Source organism: Canis lupus, chromosome 24 (genome assembly GCF_048164855.1).
Source record: "Canis lupus baileyi chromosome 24, mCanLup2.hap1, whole genome shotgun sequence".
NCBI lineage: Eukaryota > Metazoa > Chordata > Mammalia > Carnivora > Canidae > Canis > Canis lupus.
This window is the reverse complement of record NC_132861.1, coordinates 50975510-51000254: the sequence shown is the minus strand read 5'-3', so window position 1 is coordinate 51000254 and position 24745 is coordinate 50975510. Positions and strand designations below refer to the sequence as shown.

Below are 24745 nucleotides of genomic sequence, written 5' to 3'. Positions count from 1 at the left end.
CAGATCCCACCCTGCTGTCTCTCCGTGGAGTCCTCTGTGTCAGGGTTTGAGGGATCTCTGTCTCCCTCCATCCCGAAGGTTTTCCCTCCGGGGGGGCCAGAGGGCCAGGAATGGAGACACAACAGCATCCTGTGCTTTGGGCAACCTGACTCTCCTGGTTAAGACTCCTCGGGGTCTGCTCCCAGTTCTGAGCCCATGTGCCTGGATTCTCAAGACACACGCAATCCACGAGCCCAACACGATCTCTGGGGTTCCTGTGAGTGTCTCAAAATGCTGATTGTGGTAGTGTTTAAAAAAGAAACAGAACTGGATCGTGGCTGAGGACCCCTCAGAGGAGAGCCCCTCCGCTGCCCCTCGCTCCTGTGTGGGTCCCCGGGGTCCCACAGGGGGCTCAGGAGGCACATAAGGGTTAAGCGATCAGGGGAGGAAGAAGAGAAAAAAAAGTAAAGAGAAAACCGCCCAATTGGCCCGGACTGATTTCATGCCAGGGTCCGGCCTGTACCCCATCTCTGGCACGGCACTCGGCGTGTCACTCAAAAGCACACTCACTGCGCTGTGCTCCGTCCCCAGCCCTGGGTTAAGTGATACCAGAGAAAAAGAGGGGTCCGCTGAGAGGAGCAGCCCCGAGCCAGAGGCCCCACGTTTCAGGAGCCATCAAGTCAGCATCAGTGTCTTGACGTTTCCTCTGAGCCTCAAAGGGTCCGATCCGCTGACAGGCTCCAGGGAGCTCATGGGCCACTCTCACCACAGATGGGGAAACGCCCCCTCTCTGGGCCGCTGGGTGGACCGCAGACCACGCAGAACCCGGGCCCCCCACCCCCGGCCCATCGCCCCGGAGCACGTGAGAGCTCAGTCCACGTGGAGGGGCTTCTGGAGGAATCATCCACATGCCGCTAAAATCGGAGCGTGGGGATAAATGGCAGGGGGGGATCAGAGTGCTTTTTCGGGGGGGGTCCCCATTAGGAAACAGATTACGAAAGAGAAAGAGAAACATTTCCAGGCAGGGCCGCCCCAAGGCGGAGAATCATCTGATAAACACAGAGTCACGTGGCGAACGCGGGCAGCGCCTCTGGAAAGCGGAGAGAAGCGGGGGGTTTAGCCCACGTCCACCCCCACGTCCTACTGGGCAGCAGAGGGGCCCACGGTCCACGTCTTGGGGGATATAAAATACACATAATATGATCTTTGTCACTTTGACCATTTTCAAGTACAAAATCCGGTGGAATTAAGTGCCCGGCGCTCCCACTATTGTGCAAACATCATCACTATCTATTTCTAGAACTTTTTCATCACCCCAAACAGAAATCCCACACCCATTAAGCAATCATGTCCCAATCCCCCTCCTCCAGGCCCTGGCAGCCACGAATCCACTTTTGCCTATTCCGGATTTTTCGTTTAGAGGGACTCATACAACACGTGGCCTCCTGTGTCTTGACTCCTCTGACTTAGCGTCGCGTCCGCCAGCAGCACGCTGCGCCGGTGGCTGTCCCTGCGGTCACTCCTGGCTGAGCAGAACAGCATGTGGGGCGACCCCGAGCTCTCGCTCTCCCCCAGCTGGCACAGTTGGGGTAGCTTCCACCTTGAGGCTATCGTGAGCAGCACTACCCTAAACACACGCGCACACCGGTTCCCCGGAGCCCCTGCCTTCAATCCCTCCGGGGTGTACAGCTAGTGGGGAGTGCCCGGGTCACACCGACTCCCACGATACGGACAGCTGCAGGGTGTCAGGAACCCACCCCATCACTTTACATAGAGGGAAACCGAGTCCCCAGAGAGGCTACAACTTGCTAAGCCACACACGACCGTGGGTTGAGGGCAGGAATGTTCTCCACCCCAAGGCCCGCTGGACGCAGGACAACGGGTTTGCCCAACAGATTAACTTGGGAGCCTCGCCTCTTCCTGCAAAGGCAACAGGCTTCGGTTTCTGTCTAATTAAAATTTCCCCAAAATAGAAAAAGACCGTGGAGGCGACGGTTCCCAAGGGAAAGACTTCCATACGATTTGTTCTGGAGGCAGAGACTTCGACAAACTGCAAAATCCATCGTGGAGAGTCCCATGGGTGGCGCGCAGTCACGGGCAGGAGGAGCCCTGGGGATGCCCGGAGGAGCGTGCACAGCCCCGCGGGAGAAGGTGGGGAGCGCCCTGGGGGGCCAGGGACACCCGCCACCCCCCCGCTCCCCTCCCTCTCGCAGCTCCGGGAAAGTGAGATTGTGTGATTAACATGAAAGGGTGCGCGCTGGGTCTTTCCCGACACGCTGGCCACACGCCTGCTGTCCGAGGGTGGGGTTCGGAGAACCTGCACACGGACACACTTCCGGGGAAGGAGGCAGGAGCAGGCCCGTCTGGTGTGACCCCCTGGGAAGTAATGTCCCATCACCGTCCAGCGCTCTGCGGGCCGACCTCGGGGGTGGGAGGTTGACGTCTCCTTCTGGAAGCCGACTGTGGATGAGCAGAGGCCTCTCATGCAGAATTTGGCGGTGGGGAGATTTCTACAGTGTGAACCCCAGGAGGAGGAAATAAATGCTGAGCCACCGCTCGCTCTCGTCAGCCCTGGGCTCACCTCGCTGGGACGTTCAGCAGCATGACCTGCAGGTGGGGGTCAGCGAGCAGCTCCCGGCCCGCCTCTGCCCTGCCCGGAGGCCCAGAAAACCACAGAGCAGTGAGCAGCTCTTTGCAAATAAATGATCTTCGAGGTCTTTCCTCTTGCTCCCCCGCACTGTCCTCGGAGGGTCCCTCCAAGCCACACAGGGGCGCTGAGCAGCCCAGGACAGCCCAGCCCACCCAGGCTGACCTTGGGTCCCCGCCCCGGTGTCAAGCAGGTGTGTCCATCCCTGACCACCTGTCAGGGCCCTCTGCTCTGACACCCGAAGCATCTCGTGACAGGGGTGGGGGCCCTCCTCCAAGGCAGGAGCCACCCTGGCACTTCTCTGATACCCTTTGCAGAGCCACGTTGACCCCTGGGAACAAATAAGACACAAGAGCCCTGTAGGTCCTTCTCCAGTCACTCTGGCCCCGTGGCCTCCTGCCTGGGGCATTAAGGCAGAAGAATTGAGGCCACCTTGCTGGGTTTCATTGTTCTGGGAAGGCAGGCAGCATGCTTATTCTGATAAAGCATTTTCTTCGGTTTCTGGGGGACCCTGAGGGAAGAGGTGATCCATCGGCAGCCAGCACTGGGAGGTGCACGCCGGCACAGAAGCCTGGATCCTTCTGTTTTCTTACTAAGGGGCCCCGGTCTCCTTGGTTGCCCCCGTCTCTTGTGAGGGTCTCCGCACAGCACGCCTCCTGCGCACACCCTCATTTTCTCCTATTCTGTCACTCCTGAAAGAGTTACCTTTTCCGTATTATAAATTGTAAGATGATAGATTAATGTTTATGGAGTCTTTGGAGACGCACAAGGAGATTAAACTGCTCAACAATGAAATGATAGGGAATTGTTCATTTTGGAAATGTCATAAAACAAAAACGAATGTAGCATAATAGCAATCTTTGAGATGAGCCGATAAATATATCATAGTCCCCACCTTACGCATGTCGTTTAGTTAAAAGATCATCTCTACCCCCCGAAAAGCAGTCTAAATGAGAGTTTTTGGAATTGGCAATACTTTAACATCCAGCCAAGTCACCTCAAGTCAATTCTGCCCTTAAAATCCTTCCCTGTGCAGGGCTCTTCATCACACCCCACGACTCCACGAGATCTGCCCCACCCTATGAAGACGCCACAGAATCCCCGTGTGGGCGCGTCCACGGGGTCACCACCTGGTCCCCCGGCAGCTATAGGTGGATGAGGCCGCTCCTGTTGCACAAGAGAAACCAACAGAAACAGGACCCACCAGATTTCCTAGGGTACAGACATCTGTTTGGGACACTTCTGTTCCAGTATCAGTGCAACAATTTCTTAGAAAGTAGTAACGGGGGCAATTAAGGAGAGGGAGTCACCCAGCACAGAGGGGGGGGGCCAGGGGGCCTGGGTGTACATTGTTCACTGAGCCCCGCTGAGCTTCCCGAACACTTGGAACCACTCAACTTGGAGAACCCTGAGATGGTGTGTTCATCCCCTGGGCGTGATGGTGCTATTCCTGGAAGGACAGGCTCTTTGTTCATCCTTCCTTACTGATTATAATATGAAAACTGACATGGGTTTCGGCTAATGGTAATAATAACACAGATGAGTTCTCAGTTAAAGAATACGAGAGGGAGTGCGGGCTGTAGGAGTGGGTGGCAGGGGGCATGGCTGCAGAAGAAATGCTCTCTGGGCAGAAAAAAAAAAACAACGTGCAAAGATCAGCTCTTTCTCTCTCGGGCTCCCACCCAGGCACACAGACACCATGAAAGAGAGGAACGTCGGTTTTGATTACTTAGGAACCAATACATACGTAGTACGCAACTTGGAATGGTTTAAATTTGGGGAAATCAATCTTCAGTGGAGACGTTGCTCATCTGTGGAACTCAATCACATGAAAGGGACAGGTCTCCAGGAAAATCATGCCTCTCCCTCCCTTCTTTCCGTTCCAATTTGCAATAATTCAGGCATTTCCCAAAGAAAGGAGACGCACCTCACTACATATTTATCAAGGCACTCTCATAAAGAGCTGGATTTTAAGTTCACACAGCTTTCTGGAAGTCAGTGGGGATCTGGCTGAGCCCGAAGGCCGGCTTGCCTTCTATCCCTCCACCGGGCCAGGCCTCTCTAGCTAACAGGCACTTTGCACCTCGAGGTCCAAAAAGCCAAACAAGGCAAATGGCTTCTGACTTCTGATCCCTCCGCGCTCCCTGCAAGCCAAATCTACTTTAAGAACTGAGATTAAGGAAAGGAAATAGCAACTCAATCTTTATTTCTAGAGCTCTTGATTGAAGGAAGACGCTGCCTGCTTGCATTTTGACTTCCAGAATGTTAAATCAAAGTAGAACACACAAAGAAAGCCACCATGGCAGTAGATAGAGTCAGAGACTATAAACTATTGGCCTGTGTTTTCTTTTAGGGAGTTTGTTTATTTTACAAGCTGTCCCTCCTGGAGCCCCACTTGCCGCTGAAGCAGGCAAAAAGAAAAAAAGAAAAAAGAAAAAAAAAAAGAAAAAAATCCCTTGAATCTCTTAAGAAGAGGGACAAACTCAGAGACTTTAACAGAGAAGTCGGTGTGGCATTTTATTTGTACGGCAGTAGAAAAAACAGCATTAACAACAAAAAGTGTGGTCATTTTTTTTCCCTCCAAGTGGAAGTGAGATAAAGGAACCCTATTCCTCCCCTCTTGAAGCAAAAAGCTGAAAACCTGCCCTAGGTTGTCCTGTGCTGAGTGGCTCCGCCTGGCGCTCTGGAAAGGCTCTGGCTGTGACCACACCACAAACCTCAGCTATGGGGTTGGGATTTGGTGTTTGGTCACCATCAAAGGGTTAATTAAAATCAAGGTTTCTGCCCAAACCTCTCCTGTCAGTCATGTACCAAATCTATACATTCCGAAAAACAAATGTGAACTCTCTCTGTCAAAATTAAACAGTGGGAAATATGAATCTAATGTCAGACAACGTGACTAAATTTGCAATTCTCCCCCAAAAGGTGCAGATGACTTTTTTTTGTTTGTTTTAAAGGCTGGATGTGAGCTAAAAAGAAAAAGCATTTTCCAGAATAGATGAATTAGAGAACTGAAAGCTCTTTGGGCTATCCTTCATTTAACTGATGGGGGAAATTCTGATCTGCAGAACCAGACTGGCATGTGCCAATTTTAAAGGTAGCAATCTTAGGATTTAAGAAGCCAAGTTACAGTTCTACAGAGGCTGTCATGAGAAGCTGGGGTCATCTACACCTTGCCCTGGTCAAGGGACAGAGGAAAGCGTTGGGGATGGGAAGTGGGTGCTAAGCAACAGACTCCACAGACCCCGTGCCCTGAGCACTCTCAGCCACCGATTTCTTACACATAATCACAGGCTCATGTTATTCCGAACAATCGAGATGTACAAAAACAATACAGACGTTAGAAGCATGTAAAATAACACCGTTTGGGTTCAAAAATGACTCTATTTTCAATTAACTACTAAAAATTTCTCTCATGTTGGAATTGAGTCAGGCTTTTCCAGTTCCTGACTCAATTCTCCTTGAGCATGACCACCATTAGTAATCACTGGAGACAAATCCCATTGTGACCTAGTTTACATCAGCACGAAAATCACATCGTTAATATCACTGTATCACATTCCAAAACAAACATTAAATTAAGGCACATTTAATATAGCTAAATTGCATTCAAAGGTCTACTACTGAACCAAACACAAAATATGTTCCCAGGACAAACAAATATTACTTTAAAATAACCGTGACTGAATTTAGGGTTTGTTCTCTCTCTCCCTCTCTCTCTCTCTCTCTCTCTCTCTCATTCTCTCTCACCTCGAGGTGCATGTATGGCTCTAAATACTAAAACTTTCATCTCTAAACCTCTTGGTGAATAATTTTTTTCAAACCGTGGGCTTCAGAATTGTGTGTGCATGTCAGGGTCGACTTAGTATCTGAAAAGCTAATCTTCAGTCAGTTTTGAAATTTCTTTGAAAAATATTTTGTTTCTTAGTATAGGGAAAAAATGTATTAATTGGTAATTCTCCTCTCAGATTTCTGGGATTCAGAATAAGAAGGAGCCATCCTTAATTATATACTGGAAATATTTTGAGATTCCTCGTATTTTGAAAAGAAGGACAACATGCAAATGACATCAGGAGAAAAAGGTGGATTTGGGTTCAAACCACATTTTTAGTTGATTACTCCTGCATGAGGCATAATAATACCTTACATAATTTGCTAGTTTGAATACAGAAAAGATTTTAAATTCTTGTGGAATATCTTTCCTTTTTATTTTGACAAAACTGTAGATTCATATGAAGTTGTAAGAAATAACAGGGAGTATCTTACACTCTTTACTCAGTTTCTCCCAATGGTAACATCTTGCAAAACTCTGATGCGAGGCCACAACCGGGAAAGTGACACTGATATGATCTCCAGAAGTCCTGAGACTTCACCAGTTTTACATGCACTCATGTGTGTATGTGTGTGTGTGTGTGTGTGTGTGTTTCATTCACTACAATCTTGTCACACGTGTAGACTCAGGTGACCCTGCAGAGTTTCTTTTTAAACAGTCCCTGTTTTTACTACTCCATCTTGGCTTTTCTTGTGAATGCATCCTGTCCGTGTCCCTTAGATTCTACTTCTCCTTTATGGCTGCTTCTTGGCTACAGTAACTTATTCACCTCTTCTTTGAGTTTTATTGCCTCATTCGTGAACTCTTTGCTGGTGGAGAGCTTTGTATTTGGTTTGCTTTTTGCAGCACATTTATCCTTTCCCAGGAAAAGACACAAACATAAACAGACATTCCAGCACGAATTCACAGAGTTTTTAAAGACACCAGTGAGAATAGATTAATATAAATACTAAGCTTAAAAACTGTCATAAAAGTTCAGCCTTTAAAATTGGCTTATTAAAATATTTGTTTTTTTTAAAGCCCAGATTTAAACTAAAGTTATGAGTTATAGTGCTCTGCTCAGAAAGAGTTTACTTTATGGTCTTTTTTGCCAGGCAAGAGGAATCTGGCATCTGTGCCGTCCATCCAGAATACAGTGAAGCAAAGATGATGGAAACTCAATTCTTTCAGGCTCAAGACTTGTCTGAAAATAGTACAGTTTTCAGAAAACTTCAATAAAGTACTATATTTCAAATGACCTCAAACAGCCACTCTCAAAGTCCCATCCCTCCAGCCCCCACGCTGGCCAGATGCGTAGCAAGACGTCTTCATGCAAGGTTGAAAGAATAACCACAGACACTTAAAGAAAATACCCACATCACGGGGATCAGCTCCCTATACTGGATCTCATTGACGGGTATTTTATAACAAAGCAATACTCGCATTTCAGGTAGCTCAGACTTTCATTCCACATCTTCTGATCAATCAAAATCTCTCCTGGGATTCTGCATGTGCGTTCTTCATGGAGAATTACTTTGCTTTTGAGACCAGCTAGCATTCCAAATACAGCAAGTTAACAAATACCTCCAAGAAGTAAATGTTCAGGAACAGGCTTACCCACTTTTTAGAGGGTGAGAGGATCATACTCCTTTCTCCAAAGTAATAAAGTTCTCAGAGGATTAAAAAAAAAAGTAGTTTGTTGAGTACAGTAACCTACTAAAAAAAAAATCTGTGCATATTGCAGGAGTTAGGGAAGATTTGTTTTCTTTAACAACAAAGCAGAGAATAGGAAAAATGTCTGATAATCGTCACCTTCCTCCAAACCAGGTGCCCCTGACCCTGATCCTAAAGCTGAGGCACTTAATGAGAATACTAAAAACTTATTTTGATATTTTTTTCCCCAATTAGATGAACCCAGCTGACTGCCCAACGACACCTGATTTATTGTGTACGTGTATGTTTAAAAACCAGGCCAAAGAAGAAAGTCAGGCTAAATATTAGCACCAGCCGAACTCCACCATTTTCTGTGCTTCTCTTTATATCAAGGGACAATTTAGGCTTTTTACGGTTGCTGCTGTTTGTCTGGAAGCAGCTTTTGTCATATATGTGAAAACTTCTCATATTAATACATTAAAATCACACGCAATTTACTGAAAGGTCTAGAAATTCTTTGCTGGTACGTATAACTAGCACTTCTTTAAAATATTACGAGTAAATAACAAATGCCATTTAGTGACATTTTCATGAAATCAGACCAATCAAGATTGTATTTATATTCACAGAGACTGATGTGATTAAAAAAATACAAAAATGTTTGCCCAACGTGCCTGGTCAGTAAAAACAAAACGTGTCTAGAATTATTGGTGTATCAAAAATGTCCACATTTCCCTTCTCTTCTTGTAGAGAGTGGTTACCAACCTACCTAAAGAAACTGGCTTACTGGAATTAGTTATATTCAAGTATATAAAAATAAAAATAAATAGACCCCCATAGAGATCATTCGTTCTCCAGCTGAATATGTTATCTGTTATATTTTAAGGACTTTCCCCCCAGATTCTCAACACATAATTAAGTATTGCCTTTTATTTTTATATAATCTTTAAGTGTGAGCTCTGATTCTCTAAGTTTGAGGAATGTGGTTATTTAAAAATGGTTTTTAAATGATCCTACTAAATTTTACATTAAGGTACTATCTCCTGGTATTTGTTTTCAAATAATTTTCTGGAGGGAAGTCTTAATGATAATTCTGTTGACATTTTTCTTAAACAAAGCTATACATGTATGCTTTACAAAGATGACATTCCTCATCTGTTTGTCCTTACTTCAGATGTCCTGTAAACTATGGATGGTATAAAGGGTAAATGGAATTAACTAATGGAAGCTCATAATTTAGGCAGCAAAACCCAGAATTAATGTATTATCCCCCTGTAGCATTTTACTACTCAGCCAATCCAAACTTTCTTTCCTAGAGAAATATGTGATTGAGATACTTTCCATCTGTTTTTGACAAAGATAGGAGGAGATTCCCATAAGTTATTCTCTGCTAAAAAATTCTTTCTTAAAAAAAAAACAAAACAAAACCTATAAAACGATCATTATCTTACGGGGGTGCAATTTCGTCAAAAGAATTTTCAGTGGCACAGAAATAAAAACTTTAAAAACAAAATTCACCTGCGCTAGATCTGCCTTGTGCGACCACAGCAAAAACATTTGCAGATATTAGAGAACCACATTAAAAAAAAAAAAAGAAGAAGAAGAAAGAAATAGATATGTTTGGGAGAACGGGCGGGGGCACGCTCTGGATTAATCTAAATTCCTTCTGTGTGAAGTAGAGACTTATAAAAACATTGCAAGATGAGCGAGAAACTACAGCATACGAAGTAGTAAGGATTTCTACCCCCTCCCCCCCAACACATCTGGCGTTGCCCTGGAGAGCCCTTGGAAGGGAGATGCCCACCAGCCTCGCAGAGCCTTCTGGAAAGGACGGCGCCTCCGGGGTGAGAGTTGGTCTGAAGGGCCCTCCAAGGCGTCTGGTGGAAGGGAGCGGGTGCAGGGCGCCCCGAGCGCTCTCCCAGAGCGCACCCGACTTTCCAAATGCCCTCGGCAGCCCGAGCCCCTCGCCTGGCCCCGCGCAGGGCCGCCCGCACCGCCTCGGCTCCCGCAAACCTGTTTCCCAGCCTGGACCCCTCGCACCCTCCCAGACCCTCCGGGTTCCAGAACGAGCCAGCGGCTCGCAGCCCCGGATCGGCCCCCCTGCCTGCGGGCAGCGCGGTTCGAGCCCCGGCCCAGGCGCTCCGGCTGCCGCGCTCCCGGCGCACGGCCGACCCGGGCTCGCCCCGGAGCCCCCCGCGCAGGGCAGCGTCCCCCGCACCCCGCCGCGCGCGCCCTCCCCAGCACACACCTGGCCGCCGGCGCGCTCCTCTGCGCCCACCCGGCCCGCTCGGCCCCCGGAGCGCCGGCCTGGACGCCCTGCTGCAGCCGTCCGCGCACACCGAGCGTCCGCACGCGCTCCGCGGCTCCCCGGGAGGAGCGCACGGCCGCAGCCAGGCCCGCCCGGCAGCGGGGACGCGGGGGACAGCGGGCTCCCCTCCCTCTGCCCCTGCGGGCGGCCCCGGCGATGCCCCCCGCCCGACGGCACCCACAGGCGCCCGCAGCAGCGGCGAGGATGCGAGGGACGCTGTCACCCGTCGCCCCCGCTCCCGACTGGCACCCCCGGGCAGGGAAGCTTGCAGAAGGCCCCGACGGGGCCCCGGGGACGCGGGCGCTCCCCCCCGCCCCCCGCCCCGCGGCTGCGAGCCAGAGCGCACCCCGCCGCCGCGGCCCCCCACCGCACCCCACCCCACCCCACCCCACCCGCGAGGAGGGATGCGCGGCCGGGCCGCCCGCCTGCCCCACGGCTGCCGAGGGCGCGGGGCGCGCGCGCAGCACCTACCCTGGCGCGCGGGTCCGGACGTGGGCGGCGCGGCGCTAGTGGGAGGCGGACATGGACCACGCGCCCTCCATGCGCCACACGGAGAAGGCGTAGCTGAGGCGCTCGTGGGCCACGTAGCTGCAGCTGGTCATCTTATTGTCCATCTCGTCGCTCTGCAGGACCTGGTAGAGGAAGTCTATGTACCTGGCGGCCAGCTTGAGCGTCTGGATCTTGCTGAGCTTGTCCGAGGGCAGCGTGGGGATGATCTTGCGCAGCGCCGCGAAGGCCTCGTTGAGCGACTGGGTGCGCTGGCGCTCGCGCACGTTGGCCAGGATGCGCTGGCTCTGCAGCTCCTCGAAGGACTGCGCGCTCGGGCTGCCCTTCTTGCCGCGCTTGCCCGGGGTCGGGCTGCCATCTTCGCTCGACTTCTTGCTGTAGCGCCGCTTCCGGCCGAAGCGCTTGGGCTGCCTCTCGAGCTCCTCCTCGCTGGTGCCCAGGCTGTCCACGGGGGACACGGGCGAGCTGGAGCCCTCCTCCATGGCGCCCGCCCGGCGCGCTTGGGGCTGGGGGCGCCGGGCGCCGAGCGCGCGCCGCTGGCCAAGCCCGCGGCCGCCGAGCACACGCTCCCCGGGCTGCCCGCGAGGCTCTGGTTTCAGGGCCGGCTTGTGCAAAACCGAGGTCTCCGGGAGAGGAAGTTATTCTAACTTTTTTGGAAACTCTAGCCGGGCTGGGTTGCTAAATAGTTGTCAGGAGCGAGGGCGGCGCGCTGATTGGCCGCGGCGGCCGGGGGCTGGGCGAGCTCTGGGGCCTCCGCCGGCCGCCCCCGCCCCCCGGCGCGGCACTTTCAGTTTTGCCTCCCCCTTCGGCTCCGGCCGCGGCGGGCACCCCGGAGGCCGGGCCCCTGCGCGCCGCCCGCGCCCCCGCCGGGAGCTCGGGCCGCTCTCCGGCCGCCCGGGGCGCGGGCACTGCCCACCCGCTTTGTCTGCTCCGCAACGTGGAGCTCGGGCCCCGCCGCGGCTGCAGGAGCTCCCCGGGGCGCGGGGGCGCGGGGGCCCAGTCCGACCCTAGATGCGCTCCCAGGAGGTGAGCACGCGGCGGGGAGCCCCGGGGTGCTCCTCCGTGGCACCCCAGCCCCCCGCGAGCGCCGCGAGTCAGCGCCGGGGCCCGAACACTCAGTCCCGGGAGGAGGATGTGCGTGGGCGGGGGTCCCCGCGCCCAGACCGCGGCGCCCAGACCCCCGAGACGCCGCTGCCCACGCACGCGCGCGGGGACCCGCGCACACGCGAAGCCTCTGCCCGGGCTTTGTCTTGGGTGTCGTCTCTCACCGCAGCTTTCCGAGGATCCCCAGCCCCGACGCCCTTTGCAGACCCTCCTTCCAAGCGCTTTCAAACGTGAGCGCACAGCGAGCCTCTGCGGGAGCGCGGGGGCCCGCGGCGCCCACCTGTTGGCCCTGCCTGCGGTGCCCGGTGCGGGGTCCCCGGCTGGCGCGCCCCGCGGCTTCGCGCGTCGGCAGGGCCCGGAGGGCAAGCGGGGAGCTGCACGGAGGGCCCGGGGCGGTGGGAGCGCGGGGCCTGGCCTGGGCGGGGGGCGACACCGCGGACCCCGGCCCCGCGCCATCTGGACGCCGAGCGCGGGCGCGTTTGAAGTGGTTGGAGGGGGGGGGCTCTTTGTTCGCCAGGCCGCTCTGGCTCGGGGCCTGGAGGTGGTTTACGGCTTTGATGCCTTTGAACCTATTCCCAGGTGACCCGGGCTCAATTAGGCCCGGGCCTGAGCCGGGCTGTCAGGCAAGCCGCGTGATCAAGGGCGGGCTGGGCCCTTTTATTGAAGTTGAACTCCGGGCCGGGAGCGCTCGGCCTCCGCGGCCACCGCGTCGGAGCCCGGCCGCTCCCGGGGACCTTCCCCGGCTGTGAGCCGGGCACCTGGAGGCCCTCCGGCGGAGGTGGCCGTGGAACAGCGCCGGCCGCAGACCGAACCCGCCGCGGGCTTCGGGATCCTAGACTCAGGGTCCTGGGGGGTCCCCGCGCCCAGCAACACCCGCCCCTGCTCTGAGAAGGCTCGCGGTTTATCTGGCTTTCTGTATCCTTCTCCAGACTTCGAAAATGCACGTATGGAAGGATGATGGAGACGGCGAGGGAAGCCTGCTTCCCGGCCTGGGGCACAGCCTTCCCTGGGCTGCCCGTCCGAGGGGCCTGCGCCCTCCCCGCCGCGCCTTGGACCGTGCGCCCCTGCTCTTTCACCAACTCCGTGTGTCTCTCAGCTTGTGTCTGGGCCCAGCTTAAATGAATGTGGTTGATAGATTTGCTCCCCGAGGCTGGAGGGCATTTAAGGAGGTGCAGATCCTGCCCCCCCACACCCCCGCTCTGCTCCACGCCCCCATCTCTGTCTTCCCTGCTGATGATGGGCAGCAGAACAATTTCTGGAAGTCGGATCTAAAAACCAGTCATTTGCCTAAATTACAGCAATAACACTGGCAGGGTAGAGGCATACCGACAAAAGGCTGAAATCTAATGTCCAAGCCACACATCACATACAAGCAAGAGTCGCCTTTAAAAAAAAATCCCCTTAAAATCCCCACACACACACACCCACACACACCACCACCCAGAAAAAATGCTCAGGAAGGCATAGGACAAGTCTTCATAGTAACGGTTCTACTATTGCACATCTAATGTTACCAAAACAGCTCCTCCCCGTGCATCGGGTGGGTGGGTGCCCACTGTCCTGCCCATCGTTCTTCTGTTCCCTCCAGCACTGCAGGGCAGGGAAAGCCAAGATGACCCTTTTCAGACTGTGGCAGCCCTGGTCTGTAAGAGTGCTCTCCTGGGATGTGTAGGGGAAAGAGGGCCATCCACCCTGCCCTGCCCTTTTAAGTCCAGAGGTGGATGTGTTTGGTTTTGCTCGGCAGCACAGTGTGTGGTCTCTGGATGTCTGGAGTTAGGGCATGAGCATCAGTTTTCAGGAGTAAGCACAGCAGGAGCGGCCGTGCAGTGGCAGCAGCTCCGCCACCCCAGGATGGTTCTGGAACCACTGTTTTCCTGGTGCAGCGAGGCAGCAACTCCAGTGCTGTTGTGTGATCTGGACGTGAGCTCTGCCCGGAGCCTGTTTGCTCAGCTCCCAGCAATTTTATCATGTCCTCTGATAAGTTGCTTCCTGAGTGGAGCAGCTGGTGTGGGCTGTTCTCTGCAAAGGGACCCTGCCTGAGACCCCGCCTCCGGACTGGGGTCTAGAAGGTGCACGCGAGGGCTGTCCTCAGGGTGTGCAGCTTCTTGACATCACAAACATTCGCTTGTAATGTGGACTGACATTGGCCTTTGACACGCTTTGATGCCTTTAAGGTCAAATCAAAGTTGTCCTTGCCACAAACTCCTATTATGATTCTTTTGACTTTGAATATATACCAAATTTTGGTAAAAACAAGAGTGAGAAGAGCAACCATGGCATATAGAATGGGAGAGAGAGAACAGAGTGCAGGGGTCTGCGATGCAAGCCAGGCTCTTCTGCATAAACTTTGTTTTATAGATTTGGCTTCAGAATCATACGAATGTTTTACAAAGTTACTTAGAAAACTGAATCAAAATGAAAAAAAAAAAAACCCTAACAGTCAAAAGCAGAATGAGACAAGGTACCTAATTTTTCCCCCTCAGGGCTTCCACAGCACCCAGGAATCATTGAAAACGGTAAACACTGTCATTCGACCCTGCGGGGATCCACTGCAAGGGTGGCCAGAGGAACTGCAAAAAATGTATGTTTCTAGTAACAATATTGCTATTGTCATTCTGAAACTGTGAGCTAAGGCAAGTCAGTTATTATGTTTCAGTTTTGAGAAATCAAAATTTCTATCCTGGAAGAAAAGAGATACAAATATGAAATGAGAAGAATTAGGCATGACTGTGTAGTTCTAAACTTGTTGGAAGTATCAGTATCAACTCGTGATGTATTTTCTCTTAAACGGTGCATTTCCTGGCCCTGACCCCTGGAAAGACCTAGAAACTTGGATGGATCCAGTGGCAAGGAGCACCACCAGTGTTCAAGCTGTGTTCTCTCCTGGAAGAAAGGGCTGACTTCAGATCTGGGGAAAACCTGTGCAAGATAAGCCTGAAGCGTCTATCTGTGCTGGAAAGCGAGGAAGCGGCCAGTGGCTGCTGAGTCATGGCAGGACCCAGGAGTGCACTGAAAAATGCCTCCACAGGCCAAAGATGGTGCAAGGTAAGCATCATTCAGAACAAAACTACGACGATGGAGACACATCAGAGGGTTAAAAAAAAAAAAAAATCCATGAGTTTATAATGTTAATCAAATAAAAAAAAATTCCTGGTCATCTTAGGCTGATGATGGGAAATTGAGTCATGATTCTGAAAATTGGTAAGTAAAGGGAAAGAGTCAAGCACATAACCAGCCTTTCTTACCAAATTATACTTCAAAGTAACAGAAGAGTTGAGGAAATGTCTTGCTCCGCAGATGTACTCCAGATAATAAATGAGGGCGGAATGGTGGGATTACATCACCATTTTGCAAACCTCATCCGTGCTAACTAACATGAGGGATTCCTACCAAATCACCAGCCTCTGGACTTGGCAGCCAGTCCCAGGAAATCCAGCACATACTACTTGGACAAGTTAAATGGTGCCATGCGGATGCAATCAGACCTGACTCTCCTGTTCTCAGAACCCCAAAAGGGCTCGTTTCACTTTTTGTAAAGGCCTGTCTTTACCATATTCTGGAAGGCTGTCCAGCCTGGCAGTGAGAGTGCCCCGCCACTGCTCTGACGCCCCGTCCTGGGGCTCGGGCTCACTCCACCCCGTCACTCGGGTCACTGGCAGCTCCTCCCCAACAGCACATGGGCTCATGGACTGTCTGCCCTGGGACAGGGCAATACTGGATCCCCACTATTTGCCAGTGTTTTCTTTGTGACTGGAACTATCTCCGGAGAAGAATTTTTCTACCTCCTGACCTGGAGCATAGACTTTCCCTTCCAGGGTCCCGGCACCCAGGGTGGGGAAGAGGCCTAGGAGGAGCTCTCATCATGCAGGATGTGGATGTCCACACATTCTCTCTGTTTTCAGTACAGGCCTTCCCATTTCCTCTCCTTTCCTCTCCTCTCCTCTCCTCTGCACTCCCGGGCACCCTCATCTGAACGGGCTCTGGCTAGAATTCTCCAAGGTAACATTCTGCCTTCAGAGTCAGAGGGAGGGGGGAGGCTCGCACCTGGCATCTTTGGGATGGGGGAGGGGATCCAGACCATGCATGTGCTTTTTTTTTTTTTTTTTTAGAGATTTTATGTATGTACCCATGAGAGACACACAGAGAGAGGCAGAGACCCAGGCAGAGGGAGAAGCAGGCTCCATGCAGGGAGCCCGATGCAGGACTCGATCCCGGGACCCCAGGACCACGCCCTGAGCCGGAGGCAGATGGTCACCCACTGAGCCACCCAGCGTCCCGATGCATCTGCTCTTGACATTGGCTGAGAGGTGGGGATACTTCTGCATGGGGTCCAGCCAGCTTGCTGTCCGGGCCGTGCCCCGACCTGGGCTCTGGCGTCCGGGCCTCCACCGTCCGCGGAGTGGGACGCCACTCCTCCAGCCTCCTTCCACCTGCCCAAGCATGCCTGCAGTGGACTCCTCTCCTGCTTCCTCTGAGACCTAGGTTTTGCCTCTTCTGTTCCTTCAGCCCAATGTAGATGGATTCAAGGGAGAGAGCAGAAATAAGCGTGTATGTGCAAGCCGACATTGTCAGTTGGAAATTGCTGGACATCATTGTTTAGAAGCTGAATGCAAGTGCAGAGAGCAGGAGGCTGCTGGGCCCTCTTGCTGCACACCTTGCAGGGCTCCGGAGGGGCTCAGTGCCCGTGTTGGCCTGTGCCTCCCTCCGTCTCTGTGCCTCTGGTGGGCAGCTGTTCTCTGCTGATCCCTCAGGGGAGGAGACCCAGTGGCCCACAGCAGGCTGGGGTCAGGGGTGAAACCCCACCTAGTGACCCAGGAACCCAGGCTGTGAAAGCTAGCTCCTCTCTCCTGTTTCTGTTCTCCTGACAAGCACTCATGTGCCCAGTGGGGCTGGGTCCCCCACAAGCCTGCCTCCCCATCCTCCTCCACCAGAGGCCCTGCAGCTGTGGGGATTGCAAGGTTATATCATCCACAGTTGCTGGATTTCATTTAGCTTCACTTTAATTCATGAATCAGGAAGGCATGCTTTCTGCCCCCTGAGCCCCTTGCAAGAAATGCAACCCATAAATGCAAGTCCTGGTTACCCAAATGGAAACCTCATTTCCGTTGTTTAATATAATTTGAATAGTTGGCTCAAATAGATAAAAACTCTTGCTGTCCCGCCCTGTTTGTTTTTAATCTTCAAATTTGTCGTTCACATCTTGTGCCCTCTCCTCTCCTCCCCGCCCCACCCCATCCCATCCCCAGCCACTCCTCTTCAAACTTCACACTTTCAGACGGAGCCCAGCAGGTGCTGTTGACTGATGGGGACAAAGAGGTGGGACTCTTGGTGGACGTCTCTCCTCACCACATACTCTGGTTACACCCCCGTGAGAACACACACCCCACCCCGCTGTGCCCTGTGGGGAGAAGATAATCGAAGACAGGAGATTACTAACAAAGAGCCTTTTAATTAATAATCACTGTGTGTTTAGTATGATGCTGAGAAGTGGCATGGAGTAGGAGCCCCGTAAACAGCTACTCCAGGGTGCAGCCACTTGCAGGATATAGAAAAGTATGAACCAGATTTCAGAGAAGCCTGGGGACAGAGACCAGGGGGTGTGGGGTGCTGGGAAAGACAGCAGCAAAGACAGAGCAAATCTACCATCAGAAGAGAGAAAAGAGCATTCAGGCAGAGATGAAAGTGTGTCAACGCCCACGAGGGTGAAATGCAAAGGTGTCCCTGCAGTGGGGACATCTCTGTGGCTGGGATCTCAGGGATCGGTGGCCAGCACTTTCTTGGTTGTGGTTGCAGGTGACAAAAATACACCCTAAATGTGCTTAACAAAAAAAGTGAATCTGTTGGTTCGCTACTTAGGAAGGTCAGGCTCAGGCTGTCTTCAGGCTTAGCTGGATCCAGGAGTTTCCATGCTGTTGTGTCTCTTTTCTCCTTCTCCATCCTTCAGCTCTGCTTCCCTCTATGTAGGAAGCTCACTCTCTCGATACAAGGAGGTTTTCCCTTTGTGCGTGAAGATGACAGGTGCTCCAGGGTCTTATCCTCCAGGGACAGCAATGCTAAATAAATAGCATCTTCTCTAGCTCCAGCAGAGATGTCGGGCATAGAAGCCTGACTGGCTGGACTTCACCATGTGTCCTGGGGCCCAAGGACCCTAATCAACCAGCTGGATTATATCACTGCTCTTGTGATAGGATGGGACCTGAAGGGCAGGCTGGGCCATGAAGGTGGGGAAGTTTCCACTGGGAGAGATGCTGGATAAACAAGGAGTGTCCACTGTGGTGTGAGGAGGTCCCACCAAGGAGGTAGAGGCCAGGCTCTCAAGGATCTTATAGGACAATACTGAGTTTAGATTTCCTGGTGGAGGCAATGGGAACCAAAGGAGAGGTCTAAGGAAAGAGGTGGTGACCGACTTACTTTGAGAGCAGCTGGAAAAGGAAAGCCAACTAGGAGCCTGTTGCAGAAGCCCTGCCAGCCTACCAAGGAACTGGGGAACCACAGAACCACGGACTAAAAACCATGAGGCCACAGAACCAGGAAACATGGACTCAGGGAACCATGGAACCAGAGAACCAGGGAAGCACAAAACCAGGGAACCAGAGAACCAGAGAACCCGGGAACTGGAGAACCTGGAACTAGGGAACCATGGAATCAAGGAGCCACAGAACCAGGGAATGAGGGAACCAGGGAACTGGAGACCACGGGGTCAGAGAACCATGAAACCAGGCAATAGGGAACCAGGGAATCTCAGAACCAGGGAACTAGGGAACCACGGACCCAGGGAACCATGGAGCCAGAGAACCAGGGAATCAGAGAACCATGGATCCAAGGACCCACAGAACCAGGGAACCACAGAACCAGAGAACCAGGGAACCAGAGAACCATGGAGCCATGGAACCAGGGAACCAGGGAACTGGAGAACCAGAGAACCACAGAACCAGGGAACCACGGAACCAGGGAAGAGGGAACCAGGGAATCTCAAAGCCAGGGAATCAGAGAACCATGGAACCAGGGAACCAGGGAACCATGGAACCAGGGAACCAGAGAACCAGAGAACCACGGAACCAGGGAACCAGAGAACCATGGACTCAAGGACCCACAGAACCAGGGAACCACAGAACCAAGGAACTATGGAACCAGGCAACAGGGAACCAGGGATTCTCAGAACCAGGGAACCACGGAGCCAGGGAACTGGAGAACCACAGAACTGGAGAACCAGAGAACCACAGAACCAGGGAATCATGGAACCAGGGAACCAGAGAACCACGGAGCCAGGGAACCACAGAACCAGAGAACCATGGAGCTGGAGAACCAGAGAACCACAGAACCAGGAAACCACGGAACCAGGGAACCAGAGAACTACAGAACCAGGGAACCACAGAATCAGGAAACTATGGAACCAGGCAACAGGGAACCAGGGAATCTCAGAACCAGGGAACCATGGAGCCAGGGAACTGGAGAACCATGGAACTAGAGAACCAGAGAACCACAGAACCAGGGAATCATGGAACCAGGGAACCAGAGAACCACAGAACCAGAGAACCAGGGAACTAGAGAACCACAGAACTGGAGAACCACAGAACCACAGAGCCAGGGAACCACAGAACTACGGAACCAGGGAACCATGAAACCATGGAACCAAGGAACTGGAGAACCACAGAACCATGGAACCAGGGAACCACAGAACCAGGGAACTATAGAACCAACAAAATCTTAGAACCAGAGAACCATGGAACTGGAGAACCACAGAACCACAGAACCACGGAGCCAGGGTACCACAGAACCAGGGAACCATGGAACCAGGGAACCAGAGAACCAGGGACCGTCAGTGCTAAGATGAGATTGGAGGGGGACAAGTAGGAATTAAGAAGGAGAAGATGCAGGATTTGACTTCTCTCATCATGGTTGTGAATCCCCCAAAGTTAGGCTTGGAATATAGTAGAGAGGTTCCCTATACCCATTGCTCCTCTTGTTGTATATAATTATGTTCCCGCCTTGAGATAGACTCGTTGAGAATGAGAAACGCAGGCAATTTAAACACTGCTCTATCATGTTAGAAAAAGAAAAAAGTTAAAACACAATCACACCAGGCTGCTGTGCAGAAGGGCAGAGACAGAGCCGGATGGTGAGGTCAAGACCCTGTGCTCTGCCAACCACAGGGGATGACACCCCTTCCTCTCCATGGGACTCACTTTCCCTTCTTGAGGGAGAATGGTTTGGGTGAATAAACCCTAAGGTTTCCTTAACACAATGATGTCTAGGTTCTATTTTCTGCAACTAAAATCCCCATCTGCCATAGACATGGCCAACAAGCCCATGAGAAAATGCTGCGCATCACGGACCATCACGGAAATACAGATCAAAACCACAAGGAGATCCCACCTCACCCCAGTGAGAATGGGGAAAATTAACAAGACGAGAGACAACCAATGTTGGAGAGGATGTGAGAAAGAGGAACCCTCCTGCACTGTTGGCGGGGATGTGACCTGGTGCAGCCACTCTGGGAAACTGTGTGGAGGTTCCTCAAAAGAGTTAAAAATAGACCTGCCCTACGACCCAGCAATTGCACTGCTGGGGATTTACCCCAAAGATAGAGATGCAGTGAAACGCCGGGACCCCTGCACCCCGATGTTTCTAGCAGCAATGTCCACAATAGCCAAACTGTGGAAGGATCCTCGGTGTCCATCGAAAGATGAATGATAGAGAAGCTGTGGTTTATGTATACAATGGAATATTCCTCAGCCATTAGAAACGACAAATACCCACCATTGGCTTCGACGTGGATGGAACTGGAGGGTATGATGCTGAGTGAAGTAAGTCAATCGGAGAAGGACAAACATATGTTCTCATTCATTTGGGGAATATAAAAAATAGTGAAAAGGATTATAGGGGAAAGGAGAGAAAATGTGTGGAAATATCAGAAAGGGAGACAGGACATGAGAGCCTCCTAACTCTGGGAAATGAACAAGGGGTAGTGGAAGGGGAGGAGGGCAGGGAGTGGGGATGACTGGGTGACGGGCACTGAGGGGGGTCACTTGGCGGGGTGAGCACTGGGTGTTATGCTATATGTTGGCAAATCGAACTCCTATGAAAAAATTAAAAAATAAAATAAAATAAAATAAAATAAAATAAAATAAAATAAAATAAAATCTCCATCTGGGGACTTAAGCTTCAAGGCACACTTTGATGTTAGTGGCGTTTTAGAAAGGGTGGCAGATGCTTCCAAGGCATGGGGAGTGCGATTTTCTTTAATCTGTCTAAATAATGTGCAGGGGAGCCTTTGGTGACCACACATGCCCCGACCCCTCGTAAAGTCCCTGCCCCGTTGTGACCTGGTCATAAACTTTCCTGAGAAGGTCATGTGAATTTATCGTCCCCAATACTTTATTATTAGAAATTATGGTCTCTCTGCCACATGACACTTTTGAGCTCTAGCAGATCTTAAATTAAGACTATATAAATGTTTAAAAATGTTCTTCGGAAAACTTTCAGTTCATTAGTTGAGATCTTGACTGAGGTTCCTGAAACACTTACCTGAATAAACATAGAGGTTTGACCTTAAATGTTTTAAGGAATAAACTTAGAATCAAACTTGTGTGTCAAAACTCTGATGATATCTTAAATATGAAAACACATCGACGAAGTCCGGTGGGGGAAGCACCTCGGGGTGTGTGGCAACTTTCTCTCTTACGGAGGTCACCAGGGCGGCATGGAGCCGGAATGCAGTGCTCTCCTAAGTGATGAGGGGACAGATGACCGGATGCCCTTGTTTAAAGAAAAAAATGGGGCAGCCCTGGTGGCCTAGCGGTTTAGCGCTGCCTTCAGCCCAGGGCGTGATCCTGGGGACCCGGGATCGAGTCCCACATCGGGCTCCCTGCATGGAGCCTGCTTCTCCCTCTGCCTGTGTCTCTGCCTCTGTGTGTGTGTGTCTGTCATGAATAAATAAAAAATGAAAAAAGAAAAAAGAGAAAAAAGTGTGTGTGTGTGTGTGTGTGTGTGTGTGTGTCTACGTGGGGATATGAAGTGACACGCAACTTCTCTTAGGCTACATATTTTTTTAAAGGCTCTTAATTTTTTCACTTGACTCTATTTCCCTGCTTTATTTCTTTATCTTCCACCAAGGAAGGTGAATAACAACCCAGGAATAGCACAGTTTCCCTCCTCGTGGAGACAAATGGAAAGTACTAGAAGCATATTAGGGGCATGAGGCCTGCTTGCTCCAGGCTTCTCCCTATAATCCCATCTTTCCTCTCTGCCCTGATAACTGTTGCATCCTCCTCTTCAAAAACGCCCTCCTGCCTAACCTCCCGGGATATATCATCTGAACTCTGAAAATGAAGCACAACTAGCTAGCTTTATTTTATGTGTTTGACCAACTCTTTGCTTTCACTTGAGGGAGAATTAACGAACACCAGTATCAAAGGACGCAAGTGTCCTGTACCTTGGCCCGCTAGCTCACACCCGAGCGGCTTATACCGTAATCACTCATACTGGGGCCGTTAAAAGTTTTGCAATTTAAGAGAAGCCAAATGATGGCACTAATTTTCCACTTTTAAGATTATCTGGGTAAGGAATCTGGGATACTGTATTTTCTTTTAGGAAAACTCCCCGGGTAATAGTCTGTATTTCATCAATAACAATACAAGAAGTGGGAATCTTCAAATAACTAGACTTGTCTTAATGTTCAAGTTTAAGGAAAGTGGTCAGCTCGATGGAGACAAAGGGGGAGGAGGGGAAGGGGATCGAGAAGGTGAAGGAATTGATAACATCCAGTAAAACGCAAACAAACAAAACCCCGCCCCGGCTTTCCCCCACGACCAGGACATCCCCCCGCGCCCTTATCCGGGGTCTCGAGACACAGAGACCCTCAGCCGGCTGGCAAGCGTGTTCCATAAACTAAATCAGGGAAGCGGATCCATCTCAAATGTGGGATAGAAAACTGGGTCTCAACCATTTTTTTTTTCAAGATCTAAAATACTTATAATGATGAAATGTACTCATTATAATAAAGTTTAAGATTTGACACCTTTGGGCAAGGTGGAACCACCTTTGCCATCAAGAACGTTTCTATCACTCCAGAAAGTTCCTTGGTACCCTTTGCAGTCAGTTGCCCCCTCCCCACCCCGCCCCAGCCACTAGCAACCACTGATCTAATTTATGTTCCTATGTTGCTTTCTGCAGAAAGTCATAAAAATGAAGTCATACAGGACATAGCCTTTCGTGTCTGGCTTTTTACACTTAGACTAATGCTTTTAGGATCCATCCCCATCGTTCAGCATATTTATACTTGTTCCTTTTTATTGCTGAGCACTCCATCACGTGAGGACACCGCAATCTGTTTATCCCGCCCTCGGCTGGCTGAAGGACATTCAGGTTGTCTCCTGGCTTGGGGGATTCTGAACAAAGCCGCCTTCTGGTTATTATTGTTTAGACACTTTTCTTCTCAGGTAAATCTGTAGGAGCAAGACCACTGAGTCCCATGTAAGTGCGTGCTTCACTTTGGGACAAACTACCAAAAGATCCAAAAATGCCTGGATCACTTATTTGTCGTGTCGCACCAGCAATGTCAGAAGTTCAGCTGCAGATGGCCACAATCAGAAAGTAGAACATAATAAGTGTTGACAAGACGTGGAGACCTTGGAACGCTCGTGCTGTGCTGGTGGGAGCGTAGGATGGTGCGGGTACTCTGAACGGCAGTTTGGCGGCTCCTCGAGAAGCTACATGGAAAATGACCATAGGATCCTTGACCATAAGATCAATTGTACCCTCGAGTATCTATCTATCCCCAAAAGAATTGAAAACAGGCATTCAGACAAACACTTGTACCCAGAACTTCACAGTGGCATTGCTCACAACGGCCAAAACAGGGAAACAATGCAAATATTTGTGGTGGGTGGGGGGATAAGCAAAGCGTGGGGTAACCCTGTGATAGAATATTATTCAGTCATGGAAAGGAGTGAAGTGTGATTCACGCTACAACATGGATGGGCCTTGAAAATATTGTGCCAAACAAAAGAAGACAGGAAAAAAAATGTTACATCTTGCAAGGTTCCACGTATATGAAATATCCAGAAGAGGCAAATCCATGGAGACGGGAAGCAGATTAGTGGCTGTCAGGGGTTGGGAAGAGGGAGTATATTAATCATGTTTTTTATTCTCTGTGCTTTATGATGCTTTGACATCTTGGGACCTTGGGGACATGAAGGAGGATTGCCCCTCCCAGAGTTAGCTAATTCCTGAGGATAGCAAACCGCGTGCCTTGAGAGGACACCTTTGATGTGCAAACCAAACACCCTGAGTGCAAACCCCCACCCACCTCCTTTTTCCAGACTCCCGCGTCCCCCAGTCACCCCAGGGCCAGTTGCGGAAGAGAGAACGCCCTCCCCGGCCAGAGCTTGCTCAAGGGTTAAGCTGGCCAGCCCTAGATCCGCTCGCCCTGCCTGGCCGCCTTGCCTGCAGAATCCACGCAGAGGCCCTTGCCCACGGCTCTCCCCCCTGGCCTGCGAGTGTGAAAACTCCTCCCTTCACGATAGTCATTTCTGTCTGTGTGTCCTCCTGATGGAAGAAATCCCAGGTCCGTTTTAGAACAGGGGGAGCAGGAAGTGAGTGTCTAACGGGTGTAGGGTTTCCACCTGGGTTATCAGGATTCTGGGATTAGGGAGCAGAAAGGGCCGGCAACACCGTGACACGTGGCAGTGGCCTGACGGCAGACGTGATGTTACGTGTGCGACTTGGTCACAGC

General features: G+C 51.3%; 1 protein-coding gene and 1 long non-coding RNA gene across 4 annotated transcripts in view; one reads left to right on the top strand and one right to left on the bottom strand.

Moving 5' to 3' along the window:
* TWIST2 (twist family bHLH transcription factor 2) overlaps window positions 1–11555 on the bottom strand; it is a 51207-nt gene extending 39652 nt beyond the window's left edge. Inside the window, exon 1 of one of the 2 annotated variants that reach the window (XM_072796914.1) lies at window positions 11053–11555. In XM_072796914.1, the coding sequence (XP_072653015.1) occupies window positions 11053–11387 (335 nt within the window). In that variant the 5' untranslated portion in view covers window positions 11388–11555. Of the gene's footprint in view, window positions 1–10869 lie in introns of both variants that reach the window. The other variant, XM_072796913.1, reaches the window with a different exon arrangement.
* Window positions 11556–11797: 242 nt separating this feature from the next.
* LOC140616308 (uncharacterized) lies at window positions 11798–17177 on the top strand. Of its 2 annotated transcripts, XR_012016857.1 has the most exons (5): window positions 11798–11931; window positions 12939–13178; window positions 14493–14590; window positions 14830–15054; window positions 16119–17177. It is a non-coding gene; the product is annotated as an uncharacterized lncRNA (long non-coding RNA). The 2 variants fall into 2 exon arrangements; XR_012016856.1 differs by having other exon boundaries at window positions 14493–15054.
* Window positions 17178–24745: the final 7568 nt, after the last annotated feature.